General features: G+C 64.7%; 3 protein-coding genes across 3 annotated transcripts; all 3 read right to left on the bottom strand.

The window, feature by feature from the left end:
• Positions 1-144: 144 nt before the first annotated feature.
• Positions 145-6,010, bottom strand: CHLRE_06g264100v5 (uncharacterized protein). The gene is made up of 11 exons (XM_043062840.1): positions 5,839-6,010; positions 5,643-5,681; positions 5,332-5,403; positions 5,094-5,250; positions 4,796-4,864; positions 4,481-4,589; positions 4,112-4,203; positions 3,470-3,989; positions 2,827-3,275; positions 2,646-2,693; positions 145-2,478 (listed from the first exon to the last, which is right to left on the bottom strand). Exons 1-11 carry the CDS (start codon positions 5,877-5,879, stop codon positions 1,780-1,782), a joined length of 2,295 nt encoding a protein of 764 aa, XP_042923546.1. The 5' UTR covers positions 5,880-6,010; the 3' UTR covers positions 145-1,779.
• A 1,189-nt stretch (positions 6,011-7,199) lies between these two features.
• On the bottom strand, positions 7,200-18,378 carry CHLRE_06g264150v5 (uncharacterized protein; the record flags this gene model as incomplete). The annotated part of the gene is made up of 6 exons (XM_043062841.1): positions 7,200-9,762; positions 9,894-13,689; positions 13,908-14,836; positions 15,003-15,176; positions 15,339-15,709; positions 15,891-18,378. Coding segments are annotated over 6 exons (8,190 nt in total), but the record flags the coding sequence as incomplete, so codon positions are not given.
• A 1,031-nt stretch (positions 18,379-19,409) lies between these two features.
• CHLRE_06g264200v5 (uncharacterized protein) lies at positions 19,410-22,864 on the bottom strand. Its single transcript, XM_001696238.2, has 5 exons — positions 22,451-22,864; positions 21,941-22,150; positions 21,536-21,688; positions 20,622-20,736; positions 19,410-20,201 (listed from the first exon to the last, which is right to left on the bottom strand). Exons 1-5 carry the CDS (start codon positions 22,780-22,782, stop codon positions 20,136-20,138), a joined length of 876 nt encoding a protein of 291 aa, XP_001696290.1. The 5' UTR covers positions 22,783-22,864; the 3' UTR covers positions 19,410-20,135.
• Between the last annotated feature and the right edge of the window lie 98 nt (positions 22,865-22,962).

Genomic DNA, 22,962 nt, shown 5'->3' on the forward strand with positions numbered 1-22,962 from the left:
GCAGGGCCTGGCGGCGGCGGCAGCGGCGGCGGCGCAGGGCCTGGCGGCGGCAGCGGCGGCGCTGGGCCTGGCGGCGGCGACGGCAGCGGCCCTGGGCCCAGAAGTGGCGGCGTGCATGTGCGTAGCGAAGGGTGCAGGCAAGGCCAAGTGGAGGAGGAGAGCGCGGCGCCGCCCGAGAAGCAGCGCCAGTGCGCAGGTTGAGGCCCAGCCTGCGTCTGGTTTGTGGTCTTTGCTGGCGAGCATAGCATAGCTAGCATGTACGTGGTTGTCCTGTGCCTGCTATGCTTGTGCTTGACAGCGGGACGCGGCTGGACACATGCATATACCAGCCGACCCCGGCTATGTCCAGGAGATGAGGCAGTTTCAAAACCTTCAGCCTCCGGCATGCATTAACTTGGCGTGGGCGCAGCCCATTTTTCCGTGAGAGGGGAAGCCAACCTTTCTTGTCCACCCATCCTCAATTAAGTGACCTGGATATCAGCAGCCACACAATGTAAGCCAAGCTCCAAATCTTCAAGAGCGGGCAAGTGCTGCTGTCTACTGTATAGCTAACTCGAGGCGGCCTTGATCTGCGGCACTGAGCGACTCGCCCGCGTGCCCCGCCATGCATCCTGGCGCTACCTTCCGACCAATGCCACCGCGTAAGATTCGTACCGGGGCCACCATCCTGACCAGTGTCCGTTCCTACGCTAGCCCATGGCGCCCTTATCGCGGCTACCATCTCTGCCAGCACGCCCGTCTTTACTCCATTTCCTTCCCCACACAATGAATGCACACACGCCCACATACGGTATGAATCTCCAGCCGCACAGCACGGGAGCTGGCAAGTAAGCGTGTAGCTCAGCACTGGGCTATGCCCGTGGCCACGCACGTATACCCCGAATTGACCCTGCTGCGTGAACCGCCAAAGCCGCTGGCCATGGACAAAGGCCATTATTCTTTGCGCACGTACCGTATACAATCTCCCCCCCGCCAAAAGTCACCTTGACATAGTCCCTTCTTCTCTAGCTTGTGAGTCGTGCCGTCGCATGCATGCATATAAGTGCCATGGCAGTTCATCGCCAAGACGCATCCCATGGACGCGCATGTAAGACCACCCTCGCGCACACGATAGCATCCGGCGACCTAGATATGTGCCTCCTACAAGAAAGTACCCCATTCAGCCTTTACACACCTTATCCAACAGACCAGGTTTGACCATGTCTCCATTTGGTATCCACAGTTCCCTGCTATGCAGCGCTAGAAATCAGATGAACCCTATAATACGGTACGCAGGGGTGGGTGGGTGGTGCGCCACCTGCTCCCGGGGAGTCAGCCTTGGTGACCACCCAACCCGTGCAATTAGGTGACGGTGATGATTAGGGATGTGTTGCTGGCGAGGCCAGCTCGCTCCAAACGTCAGAGTTCTCTGAGACCCTACCTCCAGTTCGAGACACCGGTGTTTCACTTTCACCTCAGCTCTGATAAAAGTTGAGGACATTCTATGTACGTTGGTGCGGCTGTTAGCCGTACGAACAACCAGTCTTTGTATGTACGGTACATGGCCTTTCCATGTATCTTGCACGCGCAGACACAAGTGCGCGTTGCAGCTGACATTATAAACACGACCTGACTATTGATCACAGCGCAAGGCTGTCCCCTGCACTAGTGCGCCCATACCAGCTTTTCACACGTTCACATACCCAGCCTCACTTTGTGTATCGTGCAAATCGAATCACGTGCATTGTTGATGATCACAGCTACTGTGCGGCCGCATGGCCGGCGCCCGCCGCTGCGTTCCTAGTCCGTCTGCATGCTGGTTGCTGGCTGCACGCACGCAACCACCGGCGCCTCGGCTGCCGCCTCTGGCTGCGACTCCCGCCGCGGCGGCGCCACCTGCGCCGCCGACGGGCCCAGCTCCTGCTGCTGCTTCTTGCCGCCGGGCGACTGGCTTGACCTCCCCATCAGCTGCTGCTGCAGCTGCTGCTGCTGCTGCTGTTGCTGCTCCAGGTGCTGCTGCTGCTCCATGGCCATGCGGTCCAGGGCCTCGTCCATGCGCCCGGGCTGCGCCAAGTAACTCATGATCGCATCCAGGCCGCCGTTGCCGCTGATGCGGCCGCTGAGGCTGGCGCGGCCGCTACCGCTCACACGGCCGCTCAGGCTGATGCGGCCCGGGCCACCGCCTCCACCTCCCACAAATATGAGCGGCATGGTGCCGCCCGCACCCACGCCCACGCCTGCACCCTCCCTGCCGCCAGCGCCGCCGCCCCCGGCGCCGCCGCGCATCATGAATGCGTCCAAGTTGAGCTGGTTCTGCAGCTGCTGCAGCTGCGCCGCCGCGTTGGAATTGGGCTGTAGCACCATGGAGCTACCGGCGGAGGCGCCGGTCAGCGTCATGAGGCTATTGCTGGAGAGGTCGGACATGAAGGCGGGGCCGCCGCAGTCGCTCGGATCCAGGCTGCTCTTCACGCGCTTGGCAGGGCCCTCCATGTCCATGATCTGTGGGATGAAGGAGGCAGGAGCGGTGTGAGGGCGGTGAGTGTGGTGGGAGCTGCTGCGGCGAGGCGGGTTTGCGGCCGGGCAGGCAGCGAGGACGCAAACGCACAGGACTTGCAGTGCATGCCCGAGGGGCGTGCAGGCTCACGACGCCACGACCCGGGACTCACGTCTTCCGCCAGCACCAGCTGTTGCGACTCGAGCTCCTCAAACAGGTCCTGTGGGGTGATTAGATGCGTGATTGAGTGGAGAGCCTGATGTTGCCATCAAATGAACGTCAAGCCAATGACAAGCAGCCACCTCGCCCCATACACAAGCAGAGGCGACTCTACGCCATCCCTCGTCACATACCTGCAGCCCGCCCGAGTGCAGGTCCAACAGCGTCGCCGACGGCGCCTGAGACAGGCCGCGCGCACCGCCCACCAAGCCCGTAGGGCTGAGCGACAGCGGTAGCGGCAGCGGACCGCCACCACTGCCTGCTCCTATCAGCCCAAGGCTCAGTGGCGCAAGCTCTAATGATTTTAAGGAGCTGCGGTGCGCCGGGCCCGTCGTGCTGGGAGGCGCCGAGTGATTGCCGGAGGTCGTCACCACGCCGCCGGGGTGCATGTGCGCCTGCGCCTGCGGCGTGGGGTGCGAGGGCTGCGAGGTGCCGGTGTCGGTGGCGGCCGAGGTGGGCACGCCGCTGCTGGTGCGCGCGGGACCCACCACCAGCACGCCCGGTGCCAGGGGCGAGCCGATGCCGCCTCCGCCACCATCGTCGTGGGACGAGTCCTTCGACAGGTGCGAGCGACGCCGCGGGCCTGCGAGTGTCGTGGTGGCAGTGCTCAGTGGCGATGCTGTCAAGCCAATGCCATACAGGCTCTGGTCGCCCGCCCGGGAAACTCCGCAAGTATCCCAGCTCACCCAAGCACACCGACACGCACACGGCACGGGACCACAAGCACCCGCATGGCCACCATCGCCCTCTTACAGCTGCCATTCAGCACACACTCACGTGACGTGCGCTGGCCGCCCGAGGCCGCGGGCCCCGAGCCGGACGACACAGACGCGTTGGTGGACCACCGACGCTCCAGCGGCGGACCCATCTCTGTCGAGTTGGTCGGCAGAGACCCCGCGTTGAAGCCCGCAAAGCCCCCGTCCCCATGCGGCTGCCCTCCCCGGCTGGGTACCGACGGCGGCGCGCCGCCCGCGCTGTAGCTGCCACCGTGGCCGCCCCGGCTTGAGTTCTGGTTCCGGTTCTGCTGTAGCAGCGCCAAGTGTTGCTGTTGGTTGAGGAGCGGGTGCGCCTGCGACTGCTGAAGCTGCTGGTGCTGCGATTGCGATTGCGAGTGCACCATTTGGCGCAATTGGTGCTGTGCTAGAATGGACCGCTGCTGCTGTTGCTGTTGCTGTTGTTGCTGCTGCTGCTGCAGCTGCTGCTGCTGTTGGTGCTGTGCCAGAAGCATTGAGGGCAGCGGCGGCGGGATGCTGGCCGCTTGCTGCCGCCGCGCCATCAGCCACCCGCGCGAGAAGACCTGTACAAGGTCGGCAGTGATGTTGGCAAGGTTTCTGCCTTGGGCATGCCCAGCCGGTGTTCGCACGTACTGCAAACACACCCCTTCTATCACCATGGAGTACAAAATAAGCAAGGCCGTACCTGGAAGGGGCGGGACGTGAGGTGGGGCATGTCGTAGGCGTCCCATTTGCCATTGGCTGTCCGTTTCAGCAGCTGCACCACCAGGCACAGCTCTGCGGGCAGCAACACGAATAAAATTGGCCGGTCAAGACCACTGCAATCGTGTCGGATGATCAGAAGCAGCCCCAACCCAGCGCCCCAGGTTGACGTCATGACCGCTTGCAGCTGGCCGCCTGCACTAGCATGCGCCCTCGCTTGCCATCGCCGGACCCAACCCAGCCCAACCCAGATCTGTGTTTTGAGTGCACTTGGGAGCGCCCCGCAGGCAGTGCGCTGTGGCATGACACGGCAGCCAAGGCCCAGCCCAGGCCCCCTTTTGTCCATGCACACCTGAGCTGAGCGGCTCTCCGTGTATGCTGCTGGTGGGCCCACTGGCCGGGCGCTCCTGGTCGTTCCACGGCAGCACCAGCGAGAAGTTGTCCAGGTGAGCGATGCCGTTCTGCAGGAACAATGGCGAGTCACGCACGCGTTGAGCCCAACGTGGGTCTGCATCATCGGACCGGGCGGGTGGCACCATAGCGGACACACGCGCGCGCGCACACACACGCGCAGCAATTTGGGTCATACATTGCCTGAAGGCGACAGACGCGGCCCAATTCGGGGCGTCACTGCCTGGGAGCGCCTGTTATGCCGCTCAGCACTCACCTGGTCCATTGGCGTCACGTAAATGGATCCATCCGCGCTCACGTCCGGGCCGCCGATCACGTTCCGCCCCTGCATTTGATGTTGATGAACTGGGTTACGTGGATTGGCACGGGACGTATGGCGCACAGGACAAGTCGGAATGAAATGATGGCGCACCCGGCCGCCGCAAACCTATGCAAACGTCAAAGCCGCCATCCCACCTGCCCCGGGCTTTTGGGCACACATGCGCAGCTGCTGCCGCGTGCGAAATGACAGGCACGCAGTATCCGCTGTGCAAGGCACCCAGGCCCCGACCCACATTGGCATCACGCAGGGGTGGCTGCTCCAGCAGAGGCGCGTGCATCAGGTCCACTGCCCGATTCGCGGGCACCACCACCGCCTTGATGTAAAAGGAGGTGCCGCGCGAGAAGTGCACACGCTGCGCCTCGCGACTGAGGCTGCCCTCGGGGCCATGCCTGCATCCAGCATTCACAGAAACTTATCAGCCCTGCAACGCAAGTGCACCTGGCCTTAAGTGGAGGGTCAGGCTTGCACACCTCTGTCGGCACAACGCGACCAAGACTGGCGAGCCGCATGTGGACTCAAGGGCACAGCCTTGTACTTGGAACCTGTGAAGCCGAGGGTGGTGGAAAGCGGTCGTGGCCTGGGGGGTGGGAGACTGGCGCGCGTTGGTGACGAGCCTAACGCCGTCCAACCGCTGCGAAACGCTGCCTGAGCAAAAGTCCCGCACGCCGCTGCTTCTAGCTTCCGCAGAACTTATGCGTAAGGCAGCGGCCGCCCCTCGTTGCCCGACCCAGCGTCGCTGAACGACGGGCGCGCCAAGCCCATCCACGGTGTTGCTACTTACCTATCAAGCTGTGCCTGATCGCAGCCAGATTCGCCTCCCCTGCATATCAAAGAATGCAAGTTCAGACACAGTTGTTGTGCGAAGTCAATTTTCTCACTCGCACGACTCTAGTTGCGAGAGAGCCCCCGACGCGCTCTACGCGTTCCTCGGCCACGCTATGGCTTTACCGCCACAAAGGCAAGGCAAATCAGCGCACCGGCAGCGATGCACGAAGCGAAGCCGGAAAAGACTCTTCATAATACCGTCGTTCGATAGTACGCTAAACTAAAGGCAGGACATTTTAGAGCAATCTTTGTTATACAGTATATGTGCTGAGCAGAAGGTAAAGAACGATAACGGCCCACAAACAGGGTAAAAACTGGAATGAGAATGTCGGAGGAAGGGCAGTAGAAGCCAGCTTGGTCCTGTGAGAACGGCGGCGTGCCGACCGCCAACCCTGGGGATATAACGAGCAACATGAACGTTCCATTACTTGTGGTGCTAATGTGCGTCTCCTTTAAAGCTCCTGACATGGATGACGCGGGTGGACATGTCTCGACATGCGCAAGAATCCTCACGTTCAAAAGACGGGCCACGGGCCGAAGGAGCCATTCTGCAGTCCACAGCTAACCCCTGGTTCTTAATCGGACGGTGGTGGTAGCGGGGGAACCTGTCATCGATCCGCGTGCGGCTTGGAAGTACGGCTGGCCTTCGGCCACCAGTTCCTTCGGCCAGATTGCTTGCCCACAGCACCCCTGCCCCGCAGATATAGGCAGCAAGCACGTACTGCAAATTCCCTCTTGAGTGCGGAAATTGCAACTTTCAAGATAAGAATGCGGATGTTACAGAGGGGACAGTCCCAGCACGCTTATTGCCTTTTGGGTGAGGGTTTATGGCAGCTTGGGGGCAGGAACAGCACCGTGACACTGACATTGACAGGGGCATCTGGCCCTGACGGTAAGCCGGTAAGGCATCTAGTGGCTTTCACCGAAGTTGCCGTGTTCCCACGCGACCCATATGTGTTTGAGAACGCAACAGTAGGGGCGATAACGGGAACGGTGTACGATGCCGAGCGCTGGATACCTGAAGTCTCTCAACTAAACTGCTTTGGCCTGAACTGGCCTGAATAACTTCTCACATCCAAGTCCTTGGGCCACTGTTTTGCTGCGCTCTGTTTGCATCTTCTCTGTGGTCGTCTTCGATGCTCATATGTGGATGCTGGTCGCCTGTCTGCAGGTGTGCTGGGACTCTGCTTCACGAGTGTGGCGCTGCGGTGCGTGTGTCTGGTGCTATTGCCTGGCCGGGCGCCCGGGGCGTGAGGAATCCGCGTCCGCAAAGTACCAGCCTGCCAGTAAGCCAGCGCCTCGTCGGTACAGTACAGGTGTGCCCGTGGTACAGATACTCCGGCGTTCGACCAGCCGCGCGCTCATAACTTCACATCGCAAAATGTTTGTTGAATGCTGGGGTCTGGGATTACGCTGCACACAACGGGCCTACGCAAACAGGCAAACTGCCCCTTACCCTGTCCCATCGCATCCAAGTCTTCGGGTAAACAAGGTTGCGTTTGCCTCCCACACACAGGTCACAAAATTACAAGGACGTGACAAGAAAGTGGTTTTCCCTCTGAAGGTAAAAGTGGGCTGCGCCCACCTCCACGTCTCCCGTCTGAGGCCGCAAGCGTCTACCTCATCTCTCGGACATAGCCGGGGTCGGTTTGTACAGGCACGGCCCGCCATGTGTCCAGCCACATCCCGCTGTCAAGCACAAACAAAACAGGCAACAAACCCAACAGCAGTTATCCACCACACACCGTGCCATACTATGCTCGCCTGCAAAGGCTGCTGACCAGGCACAGGCCGGGCCTCAACCTGCGCACTGCCCGCGGCGCCGTGCTCTCCTCCTCCACGTGGCCTTGCCTGCCCCCTCGGCTACGCAATGCACGCCGCCACTTCTGGCCCAGGGCCGCTGCAGCCACCGCCACGGCGCAGGGCCCCGCGACCTCGCGAAAGTCCATGGACGCGTGAGATTGCTTCTCGCTTCGGCCGATTAGGACCCGCCGATTGCAAACATTATAAGGATGTCCTTGGTAACAGCATGTTCATAGCCACTGGTGCCTGCACTCTGCCAGCGGCAGCTTGTACCATAACCTCGCAGGCCGTACAGTGTTCGTGCGCTCTCAACATTATTCCACAATACCACACCTTATGATGAACATAAGGCACACACCTGTCAGGGCCCTGCCGTGCTGCGATTGCTGCCGGACCTACTCCACCCCACAGCGACTGGCGTCCACCACCTGCTTCAATCCAATTTGGCCAAAAGCCGCATGCGCGCGCCAAGCGTTACATTGCGGCAAAACCTGTGCCAGCCAGGTAACACCCAAGCGCGCTTGTCAGTCAGGTCTAGGCATGCAGCAGCAACTGCCGCGCGCAGAGCACGTTTGAGTTAATGAAACTGTCTAACAAGGGACTGACAAAGGCGACAGCACTCACATCAGTCGAAATAAAGATATGATTGCACATGCAACCCAAGCTCATAGCGCTGGCACGCCCTAGCATCCACTCACATTGCACGCCCGCGCGAGGCGACTTCAGTGACCTTTCGTCCGGCCTTGGCGGCCCTTTATTGACGGCGCTCTCGAAAATTTGCGGGATTCATCCAAGCGACCAGTACAACGTATGAATAAAGCATATCCTGCCACACGCCTGCGTCGGTGCATCCTTTCACGCAGGTTGCCGCCTCGCGCCGCCTCAGCACCATCCCGTCCGCTCCAGGGAATCTTTTATTGTGTCCTAGATCACTATTGCTTGTTGCCGCATTGAGCGCAACGGCGAAGACATCAGCGCGCCCAGCCGCGCGCGCCGTCACTACGAGGCGCTTTGCGCATCCCACACCTGCACGGTCAGGCAGAACCGCGCCAAGCCACACCACATACTAACCATCGAGTCAGATTGAAATCCACAGATGAAAAACGCCAGCAGCGTCAAGTCTGGATGGAGTGCACATGGCTTTATTTGACACCCAGTAAAGCCCTTGGAACACCTGTCGTGCTTGCCCAACGTTTGACTCGTTCAATTCGTTGCAATGCAGCCCAGATCGCCAATCGCCACTCAGCAACATTCTCATGGAAAGGATTATTAGCCGGTGCACTTGATGCTTGCACCGCCATGCGGATACCGAGGCTAGGTCACAGGCGTCCTACGTCAACCCATAAGAATACTATGACAGGATGGGTGAATATGGCCTCTCCAGCAGCGCCAACGTTGTGCGCTGTAACTTCTTGTGGCCGAAGCATGCACGCACATAACACCCATGCACTGGTTTGTGCTTGCTGTCTCCTAGGCCGCTAGAAGTAATGCCGCCTCACCATTTATTCAACGACACACGTGCAGCCGTGCCACTGATGCAAGCTTACTTGATGCCCATCCACCTCGTACCGGGCTGTTCTTTCTCGTCCTATCGCCTCATGGTCTTCATTCACACCAGCGACAACCTACACTTGGCCATAACGTCCAAGCGGTTCTTCGTTCCATATAGTCGCGAGTTTCGACCACTTCTTCAGACCGTACAAATACGGTAGGTGCAACCCACTTGGGCAGCGTCACTGCGCAACGCCCACCAGCTTTTAAGAGAGTCAGAAGATGACATTTGTGAGCTACGTCTTGATCGCATATCTTGAAAACCGATCCCCGTGCTTCGACTCCCTTTATCACATATCCAGGCTCGCCCGGTGCGCGCCGGAAGGCCGCGGACTGAGCACACCAACATCCCTCACCAGATGAATGAAGGGCCCCGACGCGTCCGATGCCTGAATTGACAGCCCGCCGGTAGAGTTGCGACTGAGCAGGCGCGGCAGGGGGCCGCGAGGGCCGCCACCGCGCGGGCTGAAGCCGCCGCCGTCACTGACGGCGCCGGGCGCCGCCAGCACGGCGGCCGCACCGGCGGACGCGCCTCGCGCCGCGTGCGCCGCGCGAGCGACCTCCGCCTCATGCAGGGCGCACGAGCGCGGCGAGAGGGGCTGCGCGCCGGCAGCGGCCAGGGCCGCGGCGGCCGCAGCCGCGGCGGCAGCGCTGCGGTTGTTGACACTCGCAGCCGCGGCGTGCACGTTTGCGTTGCTCCGCTTGAACGGCCCAACCCCCGCCTGTCCGTGTGCAGGACGTATGAAAAATACAAGTAATCTGCATGGTTCTAGTCCACGCAGCAAAATGGGACACGTCAAGCACCTAGCGCCCAGTGTCACCTGCCACAAAGTTATTAGAGTCCACGACTTACATGTACGAGGCCCCAGGCGGGCCGCGAGGGCCCCACTGCCAGCCGCCGCAAGGCCGCCAGCCGCGCCGTGCCGCCCTCCGCGTTGGCGTTCACGCCAGCGTCCACCAGCCCTCCCCGGCCGTTCATGGAGGAGGCAGCGGAGGAGGCGGCGGAAGTGCCGTCGTGCGTGAGGCCTGCCAGGCTGTGATGCGGGTGGCGGTTGGGCTGGCGGGCGCGCAGCAGCTCAAACGCCGGCGCCACCTCTTCCATGCTAGCAGCCGTGTCGGCGGAGTGAATGGAGGCCAAAAGCCCGGCGCCGGTGGCGCCGGTTGCGCCGGGGTCGCCGCCTGCGGCGCCGACTGCCGCTGCCGCGGCGGCAGCCACGGCCTCCGCCGCAGCGGCGTCCATGGTGCAGCTGCCGGCGCTGCCGCGGTCCGAGGCGTCAGGCAGCTCCGCCAGCAGCAGCGGCGGCGGCGAGGGCGACGGCGGCAGCGCCGGCAGGTACCGCGTAGCGCTGGGGCCCATGTCCTCCTCCTCATCATCCCATGTCTTCCTTCTCGAAGCCGGCACAGGCGCGGGCCGCCTCTCTGTCAGCACGAAGTCAGCGGCGCACACCACCCCATCGCCGAAGGCGGCGATGGCGCCAGCGGCGACGGCGGGCTGCACCTCGCCTGCCGGGAGCAGCACCTCTTCTGGCGGCGGCGACGGTGGCCGCGACGCCAAGACGCTGCTGGCATTGCTGCGGCGAAGGCGGAAGTGGGCCCGGCCGCCCACCACCGCTGACGGCGCCTCGTCTGCCGCCGCTGCGCCCGTGCCGCAAGGCAGCACCACCGCCGCGCCCTCAAGCGCCGCCACCGCCGCCAGGGCGGCGGAGGACAGCGGTTCTGGCAACGAGGCGTCAGCCTCGGCCGCACCGCCACTGGCACCGCTGCTCCAGTTTGCGGCGGGGCTGGCAAAAGCATCTGCTGCCGGCGTCGCCGGCACAAGCCCGGACGCTGCCGCGAGAGCGGCGTGCGACACCAACGGCTGCCGTGCGTGCGGCGGCGGCGGCCGTGTGTGTGGCCCCACCAGCCGCTGCATCCGGTGGTAGCGGTCCACACCTACCAGGGCATCCGCCACGCCCGCCTCCGCTATCATCACGTCCACCAAAGGCGTCATAGCGCCGTCGCCGTCGCCGCCGACGTCGTGGCGCTCGCGCTCGCGCTCAGCCGCAGTGGCCGCCGCCGCCTCGGCGTCATCCAGAGCTCCCGAGCCCAGCACAAAGGGCGCGCGGCGGATAGTGCACTTGCCGCCGCTGTCGAGCTCCCGCGAGTCTGGGCCGGCGCCTCTGTAAGCGGACACGGTTGCAGCAGTGGACGCCGACGCATTGAAGACGGGGCCGTCTGCCGCGTCGTCGGGGCCGCCGCTGCAGCGGCGCGGCCGCCGCGGCGCGAGCACCGCCGCGCCGCCCAGCTCCGCGGCGGCCTCAGCCTCAGCCTCGTCATCGCCTTCGTCGCCGGGACCGCTGTTGCGGCTGTCGCGTGCGCGGTCACGGCTGCGGCTGCTGGGGCCGCGGCTGAGGTTCAGGCCGGCGGCGCAGCGCGGCATGCCAGCAGCAGCGCCGCTGCCGCTAAGCGGCGCGAGCCGGCGGTGCGCTTCCCAGCGTCCGTCGTCGCCGTAAAGTGCGCAGCTGTCATCCTCATCGTTGTTGTCGCCGCCGGAAGCGACGGCGAAGGCGGCGCCGGCGCTGCTGCGGCGGCCAGCGCCCACGACGCCGGCCCAGGCGGAAGCATCAGCGAAGAGGCGGCCGCCGGCGCCGGGGCTGTTGACGGCGGTGGCAGGTGCGGACCAAGCAGTGAAGCTGTTGCCGATACTTGCGGCACCGCTGCCACCGCCGACGACACCCCCAACGGCGGCGGCGCCCGGCGGCATGTGCGGAATGTAGGCCGGCGGCGCGTGGCCGCCGGGGCCCAGATACGGGGCGACCAAGTTGTGGCGGCGCGCTCGGGTGAAGCCGCCGCGTCGCGGCTCCACACGAGCCGCCGCGTTCAGCGCGCTGTGCCGCCGTTGCGAAGCGGCGGTGGCACCGCCACTGCTGGCGGCGGAGACGCCACCGCCACAGTCGTCGAGATCCTCAAGGCGGTAAGCGGCGGCGGCGCCGTCGGTGTCGGCGCCGCTGCCCTGATGCGAGAAGCCGCTGGCGGCGGCGGCGGCGCTGCAGACGGACGAAGCCACCGCGGCCGCCAGGCAGCCGCCCTCGGAGCGGTCTACAAAGCCCGGCCGGCGGCTCTGCACACGAAGGAGGTCCCGGTCCTTGTCGCAGCCGGCTGCGGCCGCCGCCAGCTCCGCAGCCGTCGTGGCCTGCACCGCATCGCCGGCGCCGGGCAGGATGAATGCCACGGTTGCCGCGGCCGGCGGCAGCGGCGGTGCGCAGATCCAGACGCGCTGGGAGGCGGCGGAGCCGCTCGAGCCAGCGGCAGAGGCGCTGGCCACGCTGGCGGTACGCGAGGGGCCGCCAGCAGCAGCACCCTGTTGGGCGCCGTAGCTGCCGCGTGTGAACAGGCGCTCGGCCGGGTCCCCAGCTGCCCGCATCGCACCCTCGCCCTCGTCGTCCACCTCCTCGACGTCGGGGTGCGAAGGGTTGGAGCCCAGCAGACCCGCGTTGTGACTGCGGCGGAGGAAGGGGCTGCTACCGGAGGCGGCACCGCCGGCGCATCCCACTCCCGCGACGACGGCCGGGTGCTCAGTACGCGACCGCCGGCGTGCCGCCGCTGCCGCAGCCGCCGCCGTCAGCGGCGTCTGACTGCTGCTGGCGCTGCTGCGCCGCGCCGCCAGCCGCTCGGCGGCACTGGCAGGCGGCGCCGTCGGCAAGGAGCACATCACGCCCGCCAGGTCCTCAGCTCCCACCAACTCCTCCAGCCCGAAAAAGTCATGGAAGCCGGCGCCGCCGCCGCCGCCGTACACAGCGCAGCCGTCGCTGTGGTGCGCGCGCGTGCCGGCGCCGCCGGCGTTGCGGGCACGGCGTGGCGCGCCTCTTCCGCTACCGCTGCCGGTGCCGTGGCGGTTCGGCTGCAGGCGGCGGAAGCGGCCGGTCAGGGACAGGCCGCTGGCACGCACAGCACCCACCTGCACCTCCACCTCCATCGCCTCGGCCGCCGGATCCGACCCGTTGTCGGAGTCAGACGCGGAGGCCGATTGCATCTCTTCGTCCTCCGACGCATGGGCACCCTCGTCACCGTCGTCATCTAGGTCCGGCGTGCAGCCGGGGTAGCTGACACGCGCGCACAGCACTGCGCCCAACAGCGCGCCGCTGCTGCGAGCGGTGCGGCGGCTGACACCCTCGGTGTGCGACTGGGACGCGCGCGTCACGCGGCCGCCGGCAGCGCCCTTACCACCATTGCTGCAATAATCGCCAGGGCCCTCGCCGTCATCATCATCTTCTTCGTCGTACGGCGTGGGGTACCAGGACTGAGAGCCTTGGGTAAAGCTCCCCAGCACGCCGGCACCGGCGCCGGCGCCAGCACCTCTGCCGGAGGCGCTGCCGCGGCTTGCGCGGCTGGTGCGGCTCTTGGCCGCCGCCACGGCACTGCAGCCGCCGCCCATCGCCGTTGGCGTCCAGGTGTTGACTTGGGCGGCGTGATGGAGCGTGGGTGGCGCGGACTTGGGGCCGACGTCGCTGACGGTTCTGCTGTTGTCGTTGGTGCCGATGGTGTAAGCGTCAGGGACGATGGAGAGGAAGGCGGCCTCCAGGCCGGCGCCCGGGGAATCGGTGCCGAAGAGCGAGGGGCGAGCGGAGGGCGTCTTGGCGCCACTGTTGGACACGCCACGCATGCCGTTCCTGTGGATACGAGATGTGAAGCAGGAGGGCGGAGGGCGGCCAACGTAGGTGGGCGTCACAAGAACCAAAGCCCATGGCAAGTGGAGCAAGGGTCAGCAGGACCAAGCTCCTTACTATGAAGGACCCAGCAGCCTATACCGCAACGGCCCTAGCCCCAGGTGAAGCTCGTACACTGCAGATATCCGTGAGTACCCCGAGCGACCGCGCTACACTCTCACTTGGCAGACACAGTCTTGGAGACGCGCCCAAAGAAGCCGCCGCCGCCGCCGCTATTCACACTGTCGCCGCGGCCGCCCATCACGCCGCCGCCGCCGTAGCTCACACGCCGCTGCCGCTTCGCGCCCAGGGCCGCGTCACGCATGGCCTGCCCGGCACTGTCGTCCGAGTCCGGCTCAAACACCTCAACGCCGCCGCCACTCAGCGAAGGGCGGCGGCAGTCGTACTTGGACGAGCGACCGGAGAGCGGTTCGCCGTTTTCGGCAGCGGCGGCGCGGGCGGCCTGCCGGCGGCGCGTGACGAGCACGGCGGCGGCCGCCGCCACGACTGCGGCGGCGACGCCCGCCGCCACCGCAACGCCGACGAGGACGCTACTGGTGCCGCCGCTGCCGCCACTGTGGCCGCTGGAGGCGGCGGCACCGGTGGGCTGGGGGCTGGCGGCGGTGACGTCGGACCCGGCGGCGCCGGCGGGCCCGCTGCCGCTGCTGGAGGGTGGGTCGGTGACGACAGTGATGGGGCCCGCGACTGCTGCCGACAGCTCGCAGCCCACGACTTGCGCCTCCCCCGTGCCGAGACCCAGAGACGCCGCCAGCGCAGCCGGGCCGCTCGTGCATGCGGATGCCACCGCGTCGCCGCCTGCCGCCGCTGCCGCCGCCACCATTCTGGCGGCGGGCATGGTCACGGACACGGACAGCTTGCTGACGACCTCTATGGCCGGCGAGGCGGGGTCAAGGGGGCACACGGCGCCGGCGCTGCCGCTGTAGGAGGAGCTCAGGGCAGCGACGGAGGCGGATAGCAGGGTGTCCAGGTCGGGTGCGGAGGTGGTGGTGGGGATGGCAGAGGCGGTGGAGGACGAGTCGAGGGTTACAGGCACGGAGATGCGCGGCGCACAGGTCGATGCCGTGCTGGTGCCGGTGGCGGTGGTCGTGGCCTGTAAGCGGAGAGGGCGGCGTGTCAGGCGGGCACGCGAGTCAGGAAATGGGGGGCGGCGGAAGCAGCCCAGCCACTTCCAGCGCAAGTGCGCAGCAGCAGACACAGCAGGCAGACACAGTAGGCAGAGGCAGAGGCAGACTCCGCTAGAACTCCCGCCCCCTCACCATAAGGCTGCGCCGACGCGCGCCACTGCCAGTTGCGGAGGCTGAGGCGTCAACGGCCGCGAAGGCGCAGCTGACGCCCAGCAGTGCGGCGCCGCCGGGCAGGCTGGCGGCGGCGGCCAGGGAGCGCAGCAGCGCCAGCGACTCGGCGCCGCAGTCGGGCACGGCGGAAAAGTCCTGTTTCAAGGTGCGACAGCACATGCACATTGGGTAAACCAATGGTAAGCGGCCTTTCATGAAGAGGACAGCTATAAGCTATAATGGCAGGACGTGTCCGAATGCAGAGAAAGTACGGTAGCTCCTGCCGGCTTTCGCCAATGCATGGCCGTGCACAAGCACCTGCAGACCGATGGGGATGGACACGCGGTAGCCTGACACCTGCACCGACACCGACACCGACACGCCGCCGCCAGAGCCGGCGGCGGCCTCGAGGCTACTGCGGACGGAAGCCTCCAGCTCCGCGACCGTGTGACTGCTGCCGCCGCTACTGCCGGCGGCGGCATCAGTGCGCACCACGCGGCGCGGCACCCACGTGTGCGACACGACCGTCAGCGTGGCGTTGGCGGCGCTGTCGGCGGCGGCGGCGGGCAGCTGGGGCAGCATGACGGCGCCGCCGCCGTCAGCCGCCTCGATGACGACACTGTGGTTGGAGGTGCTGTTGCTGCCGTCGAAGTTGCAGGTGGAGTGGAGGTACTTGAGCTCGAGGGAGCCTGGGGAGGGGCCGGGAGTGAAAACGATGCGTTAGTACAGCAGCAGCACATTCACGCTGCGTGTGTGTACATACGGTATGCATGGCAAGCGGGCCAGCACGTCGTGACTGTCAGCAGGTTAGCAAAGCCCTGGCACTGTCAAGTCAGGAGTGGGGTGCGGAGCTCGCAAACAAAGCCTCACCCGCTGAGTCGTCTACGCCCATGTCAAAGGGCACGTGCAGAACCACTGCAATGGCACTGGCGGCCACAGCCACCTCGTCCAGCCCCGCGCCGCCAAGCGCCGCCGCCGACCGCCAGCCAGCAGCAGCCGCGGCGCCGCCACCATCGGCGGAAGTGACGGCCGTAGCACTGGCTGTAGCACTGCTGGCGTTCGCGGGCAGCCATTGGAGAGACATGTCCACGCCAGCCGGAACGGACCCGTGCAGGCGGTAGTGACCGGCCGGTGGCGTGCCGGCGGCGGCGGCGGCCAGCGGCCCCAACGTCAGCGTGTAGGGCTGGCGCGCGAAGGCATCAGGCAGGCAGGCATAGCGCCAACAGGCGGAGAAGACCAGGCGGCGCGAGACGCGGTCGTAGGACGGCGCCGCAACACACACGGCGTAGGAAGGCGACTCGGTGGAGGGGGAGGAGGCGGAGGTGAGGGTGGCGGTGAGCGGGGCGGTGCCGGCAGGGCAGGCGCCGCCGGGGTAGGCGGAGGCGGCGGGTGAGCATTTGCAGGTGACGGCGGGCGAGGGCGGGTTCGGCGGGCCGGTCAGCGTAACGCTGATGGTGCGGGCTGGGAGCAGCAGCTCGGAGGCGCTGGAGCCACTGTTGCCGTTGCCACCGGTTGAGTTGGTACCGTTGCCACTGTCAGCACCGTTGCTGTTGCCACTGCTGCTACTGCTGTTGCCATTGCCGCCACTGTTGCCGTTCCCCTGGCCGTTGCCATTGCCACTGTTGCCACTGGTTGAGTTGTCAACCTTGCCATTGCCATTGCCATTGCCGTTGCCACTGCTGTTGCCGTTGCCGTTGCTGTTGCCATTGCCATTGCCATTGTTGCCATTGTTGCCACTGCTGCCATTGCCATTGCCATTGCCATTGTTGCCATTGTTGCCACTGCTGTTGCCATTCCCCTCCCCGTTGCCGTTGCTCGAGGACGAGGACTTGGTCGCCGGCACCGACGAGCTGGCGGCACCTGAAGCCGCAGCCGACGCAACCGCTGGCAGCTCAAACCACAGCGTCAGTGCATCCACGCCGCCCGCCGGCACTGCCAGTGCGTCGGCCGTACTCCCACCCGGTAGCGGCCCAAACGGCACATCCGCGGCACCTCCCGCCGCTGCCGCCGCCGCCGCAGCGGCGGCGTGCACGGTGCCACCCACGGCCTCCACGCCGCCGCCGTCAACGCTGAGGCTGTAGCTGCCAGCCGCCATGGACGCGATGCCGTAGCGCTGCAGCCGAGGCAGCGTCACGCGGAGCGTGGCACCGGCGTTGCTGCTGTTGCTACTGCCGCCAGATGGCAGTAGCAGCCATGCCGGCAAGTCCGAGTCCCGCCAGCACAGGGCCAGTTGCAGCGTGCCGGTATCCGCCGCGAACGCCGCCGGCTCAGCACACATAGTGACAGAGGAGGCGGGGGCTGCTGCTGCTGAGGACGAGGAGGAGGAGGAGGAGGAGGAGGAGAAGGTTACAGGCACTCGGTGCTTGCCGCAGTCGCCCGACACGCTGGCAGCCGTGACGCCGTCACGAGCACAAGCGGCCTGCTGCTGCTGCTGCGACTGGGGCTGGGACGGCGCAACGGAGGCCGGCGGCGGCGGGCTGCTGCTGCTAGCAGCTGCACCGTCACCTCCATTTCCGTTGTTACCATGCCCATTCCCGCTACCGTTGCTGTTGCCGCCATGGTTTACGCTGTTGCTGCTGTTGGTGTTGCTGCTGCTGCTGCTGCTGCTGCTGCTGCTGCTGCTGCCAGTAGTGGTGCTTTCGGGGGTTGTCGTATCCCCCATGGTTCCGTCGTTTCCGGTGCTCCCGGTTCCGCTTCCACTACCACTGCTAGTAGTAGCATTGTTGGCTGCACCGCCGCTGGTGGCAGTTGTGTCGGATCCAGTTCCGCTGCCGCTACTGCCGCCGCTGCCAACGGTGCTCGATGTGGTTGTGTTTGCAACGCCGCTGACGCCGGTGCTGCTTCCACCAGTGCCAGTACTGCCGGCCGACGTAGTGCTATTGCTGCCGCTTGTAATGCTGGGCGTGCTGTTGCTGGCGCCCGTGCTGTTGCTGGCGCCCGTGCTGTTGCTGGCGCCCGTGCTGTTGCTGGCGCCCGTGCTGTTGCTGGCCGTGCTGTTGCTGGCCGTGCTGTTGCTGGCGCCCGTGCTGTTGCTGGCGATGTTGGTGGTGCTAGCAGTGGCGTTGGCAGCGTCAGTGGAATTGGTGCTGCCGCTAGCGCCGCCGTCCATGCCCGGCACCACGGCCGTGGAGTTGGTCGGTGCGGTGCTGTTTGTCTGTGTGGTAGTGCTGTTGGTCAGCGTCGTGTTGGTGGTCAGCGGGTCAACGGTGCAGTTGGTCGTGGCGTTTGCAGCGAAAGTGCCGCTGGCGCCCGCGCTGTTCCAAGAGGTGCAGGTGGTGGTGCTGTTCACCGAGCCCGCTTGCTTATGGCCGTTGCCGCCTGCATTAGAGCGCCCATCTGAGGCAATCGCGCCTTGACTCTGTGTCGTGTTGGTTGCGAGGGTGTCGTTCGCGGCCTTCAGCAGGCGGTGCTCCGCCGACGACGCATGCTGTGGCTGCACCCCGCGCAAGCGGTGTCCGCCCGCCTCGCCTGCCTGATCCGCGCCATTGTGCTCTTCCGCTCGGCATGCTGTGCATGCCAGAAGCAACAAGCAACAGACTGGCACCCATATCGTCATTTTCCTCGCGCGGTCGGCGCATTTGCGACCGCGTCTACTCCAGCAATCGACCAACATAAGTAAGGTGCCTTCGGGCACGAAAAGCTAACACATGGGAGCCCGCACGAAGGCGACCAGGAAGGTCCCTAAAAAGCGTAAAGCCGGCTGTGTATGGCGGTGCAATCAGGCGGCATAAATGCAATTCTTCACAATATCAGCCGGGAGAGCTACAAAGCGTCGGTCTGTGAAACTGCCGATAGGGGGGCTTCCAACGTCAATAAGGATCAGTGTAAGGTGTGCGTGGATGATAAAGCTAGCTCATAGATGGCATTTTTTATTTAAACGAGACGCAGGTCATGTAAAAAATGACCGTGGTGCGTCCGCAGCAAGGTCTAGTATCGGGCGGAATGCGAGGTGCTCACCGTGCTTAGCTGCACGCTTGGCCTTGTGCACGCAATCCATTGGCGCTGTGCTTGTGGTTGTGGTTGTCGAACTGCAGCCGGGCGCTGCAGGTGCGGCACGGTCAGACATCCTACGGTGCCCGGTCAGTACAAAGCTGGGGGCATTGGAGTTTTGGGGTCGTCTACTAATGAACACACGCAATCCCGCCAAACCGTATTCAGGTTTTTTTCTGCAATTCTTGTCAAGTCCAAGCTCAGAATCTCAGGCGCCAGCTGCGCTGACGCATCCCAAGGCTCCCAGCTGTCTTGACCGCGGGCATCACGCCGCGGCCCGCGGGATGTCCTAGCGTCCAGCTGCTAGATGGCTGCGGCCCAGGTGATACCCGATGAACTCGTGAAGAGCTGTGAAGTCCCCTGCCGCTTGCGCACCTCAGCACTGGTCTGCACTCCGTGGCGCCGCGCATCGTTACGTACTTCCGGCAGGGGCACCCTCAGACCCCTGCCTTTCGTATCCGTGTGGCTACCGGTAGGCCAGTACCCGTACCACGCGAATGAGCGTTACAGCTCTAATGTCCGCCTTCCGCAGCACAGCGCCGACAGGAACGCCTCACTCCGGCTGGCTTGGACCTGCCTGCTGTATGTGCAATCGGTCAGCTTTACCACAACCTAACATCCACCCCGCGGTTTAGGCCGGACAATACTCCGCCACACGCGTAAAGGGCACCTATGCACACGGTACACAACTCACGTACCTGCCTCCTTCGAAATCATCCACGCTGCAACCTCACCTACCCGTTCACATACGGTACGACGCCCACACACGCAATCACACTCTCGCAGGGAAATAAGCCGGTTGTCCATTAAGACAGCACTACAAAAGAATACATGTTTGCTGCTTGCAAATCCCCCAAGACCATGCACGCAGGCGCTCCGCGACCATGGCCGGGCTAACCTCTGTCAGCCGCCGCCACAGCGGCTGCTGACGAGACCAGCCACGGCTACAACCACTCAAGCCACACTTCCATGCCCTCAACACACCGCCACCTCCATGCATGCTCCCGCTTCGCGTGGCTCTCGACTTCTGATGCGCCTTACGGCGGCTGCACCTGCACCCGCTGCTGCACCCGCAGCTCTGGTGTTGCAGCTCCACCCGGTGCTGCTGCTCCTCCAGCTGCGGGCTTATACGGGGCTGCCCTTGGCCAGAGACTGCTTGATCTTGTTGATGGCCTTGCCGGGGTTCAGGCCCTGTGTGCGTTCGAAAAAGCGCCAGTGCTGGTAAATGCATGGCCTCAGGGCGGACACCATGGCCGGCACGACCGCCGCCACAGCCAGCTCGCCACCCAATGCACCGCGCCCATGCACCCAGCTGGGATTGTGCCACTGGGCGCGAACACATACCGTACGGCACGCCCCGTTGCCCAGCCCTCCCCATGTCACCATGTGGGCTGAGACCCACGCCCGCTCAGACCGCGGCCCACAGGCTGCGCCCCTCAGGCTGCGCCCTGCATCCCCTAAGGCTGCCCCTCTCAGGCTGCGCCCCACATCGCCTCAGGCTGCGCCCCTCAGGCTGCGCCCCACATCCCCACAGGCTGCGCCCCTCAGGCTGCCCCCCTCAGGCTGCGCCCCACATCCCCACAGGCTGCGCCCTTCAGGCGACGCGCTCACCTTGGGGCACACCGTGGCGCAGTTCATGATGGTCTTGCAGCGGTAGAGCTTGTAGGCGTCGTCCACCTCCTTCATGCGCTCAGACGTCATGTCGTCGCGGCTGTCAATGATCCAGCTGCAGAGAAGACAGCAGGCGGCAGGGCGGGGTAAGGGCGTCGGGAGGGTGACGCGGGAGAGGGACGGCAAGGTGCAGGACACGGTCATGGCAGTGGTGCCGCGTGACCTTCACGGCTGTGCTTCGGATGCTGTCTGCCCGACATGCGACAACCGGGGTGTGCGTGTGTGTGTGTGTGTGTGTGTGTGTGTGTGTGTGTGTGTGTGTGTGTGTGTGTGTGTGTGTGTGTGTGTGTGTGTGTGTGTGTGTGTGTGTGTGTGTGACTCTGCGCCCGAACCACGTGCCCTTGCGGCTTGTGTTCCGTCACAGGTACTGTGTTGCCGCCCGCCTGCTGGGTTGCCTGTATGCTTGCTGCTGAGCGTCAGCCCACACTGCCAGGCCCTTCATCCGGTGTTGCAAGCCGGGACTCGTAGCTTGCGCCAATATCTGGCTGCTCCCGCCACGTGCTGTACGTAGCGGCGCCACACTGACGACGCAGCCGACGCAGCTGCCGACGGGGCCGCACGACAGACGCAGCATGGGCCTTCCTGCTGCTATACGTAGGCGCTGCCAGCGCCAGGCACGTGCTTTCCTCCAGCACAAGCTCCGACCATGCGCGGACTGCCACCGCATCACCCATGCCTCCCCGTTCGCCTGCTACATTCCACCCCCGCGCCTTGGGGTCCTGATTGATGATCCCCATAGGCCTCTGGTCCCCTGTTATCGACAGCCCCCACCCCTCTTGGTCTCGGTTTATTTGAGGTTGGTATTACCCTCCCACCCTGCCTTCTCGCCCTGCCGATGAAGCATGCGCGCTCACCGGTACGCGGCCAGCAGCACTGCAGGCCCCAGGTACTTGTCGCTGTTCCACCAGTAGCTGGGGCAGGAGGTGGAGCAGCAGGCGCACAGGATGCACTCGTACAGACCGTCCAGCTTGGCGCGCGACTCCTTGGACTGGTAAAACTCCTGGCCCCTGGAGGAGGAGGTGGTGGTGGTGGCGGTGACGGCCATGGTGGTGGTGGGAATGGGATGCACGTGCTTTAGCTGCAGCTGCATTCCCTGTGACTTGCTAGGAGCCAGCCGGGCCCGGACCCAGTCCAGCGGTTCCACCAGCCGCAGCGGCGCCCCAGAACCTTCCTCCACCGCGGGCTAGCCGCCACCGCGCCCCGAACCCTAACCCCGCAGCTGTTCCATCACGCTAACACGCTTCCACGCGCGTACGCACTTGGCCGCCTCCTTCTTCTGCAGGTAGGGCTTGATGGACTTGTACTGGGCGTAGAAGTTGGCCATGTCCACCACAAGGTCCTTCACCACGAACATGTGCGGCAGCGGCGCCACCTTGCCCACGTGCCCCGGGTCGCGGTTGACCTTGCACAGGCAGGCCAGCGTGTTGCTTCCGTCGATGTTCATGGCGCAGGAGCCGCAGATACCCTCGCTGTGGAGGTGGGGAAATGGGGAGTGGAGAGGGCAGCAGGGGTCAGGGCCCGCGGTTGGGCGTTTGGGACAGCAAACATACGGCATGGCAGCCCGGGATAGGAATCTGGGAATGAGGAGGGGTGCGGGAAGCCGAAGCCCACCGGCAGGCGTAAAGCGGTCGGCACGGGCAGCTGCCGGCGTGGCACTGCCCTGGAATAGCGACCGTCGCCTCGGTTTCGACACCGCGTAGACTGACAAAACAACGACAATCCCGGGACCTCCAAAGCTCAATTTGACATGCCCTCATCGCTAGCCTCACCGACACGAGCGACGCAGCGACAGCGTCTGGTCCTGCTCATCCTTGATTTTAAGCAGCACGTCCAGCATCATCGGCCCACAGTTGTTGATATCCACCTGGTAGGACGCGTACTTCGGCTTCTCATCGCTGTCGGGATTCCAGCGATAAATTTGGAACTCCTTGTAGAGCGGGGGCTTGGCCAGCGGGGGCCGGCTGGGTGCGGGCTTGCTAGCCGTGGCAGTGGCTGCGGCATTCAAGCTCTCACTAGTGGTGCTGATAAAGGCAGACAGGAACCCGGGCTGCAGAGCAGCCTGGGCCCCCCGCCGCGCGTTCGTCAACAAGGACGGAAGCATGTCGGAGTCGTGCCCGCAAAGCACCCTACAATTTGGTAGATGCTCTACAAGTAAGCGTGTACCGTCTAATTACAGTATGCAATTCCCTCTTTGTGCGAGACGCAACATGCAATTTGTCGGTTGTGACGGGGGCGCGATGACCCGTCCCCGCGCTTACGTTGCCGGCCTGTAGGCGCCTTT

This window comes from Chlamydomonas reinhardtii, chromosome 6 (assembly GCF_000002595.2).
Source record: "Chlamydomonas reinhardtii strain CC-503 cw92 mt+ chromosome 6, whole genome shotgun sequence".
Lineage (NCBI taxonomy): Eukaryota > Viridiplantae > Chlorophyta > Chlorophyceae > Chlamydomonadales > Chlamydomonadaceae > Chlamydomonas > Chlamydomonas reinhardtii.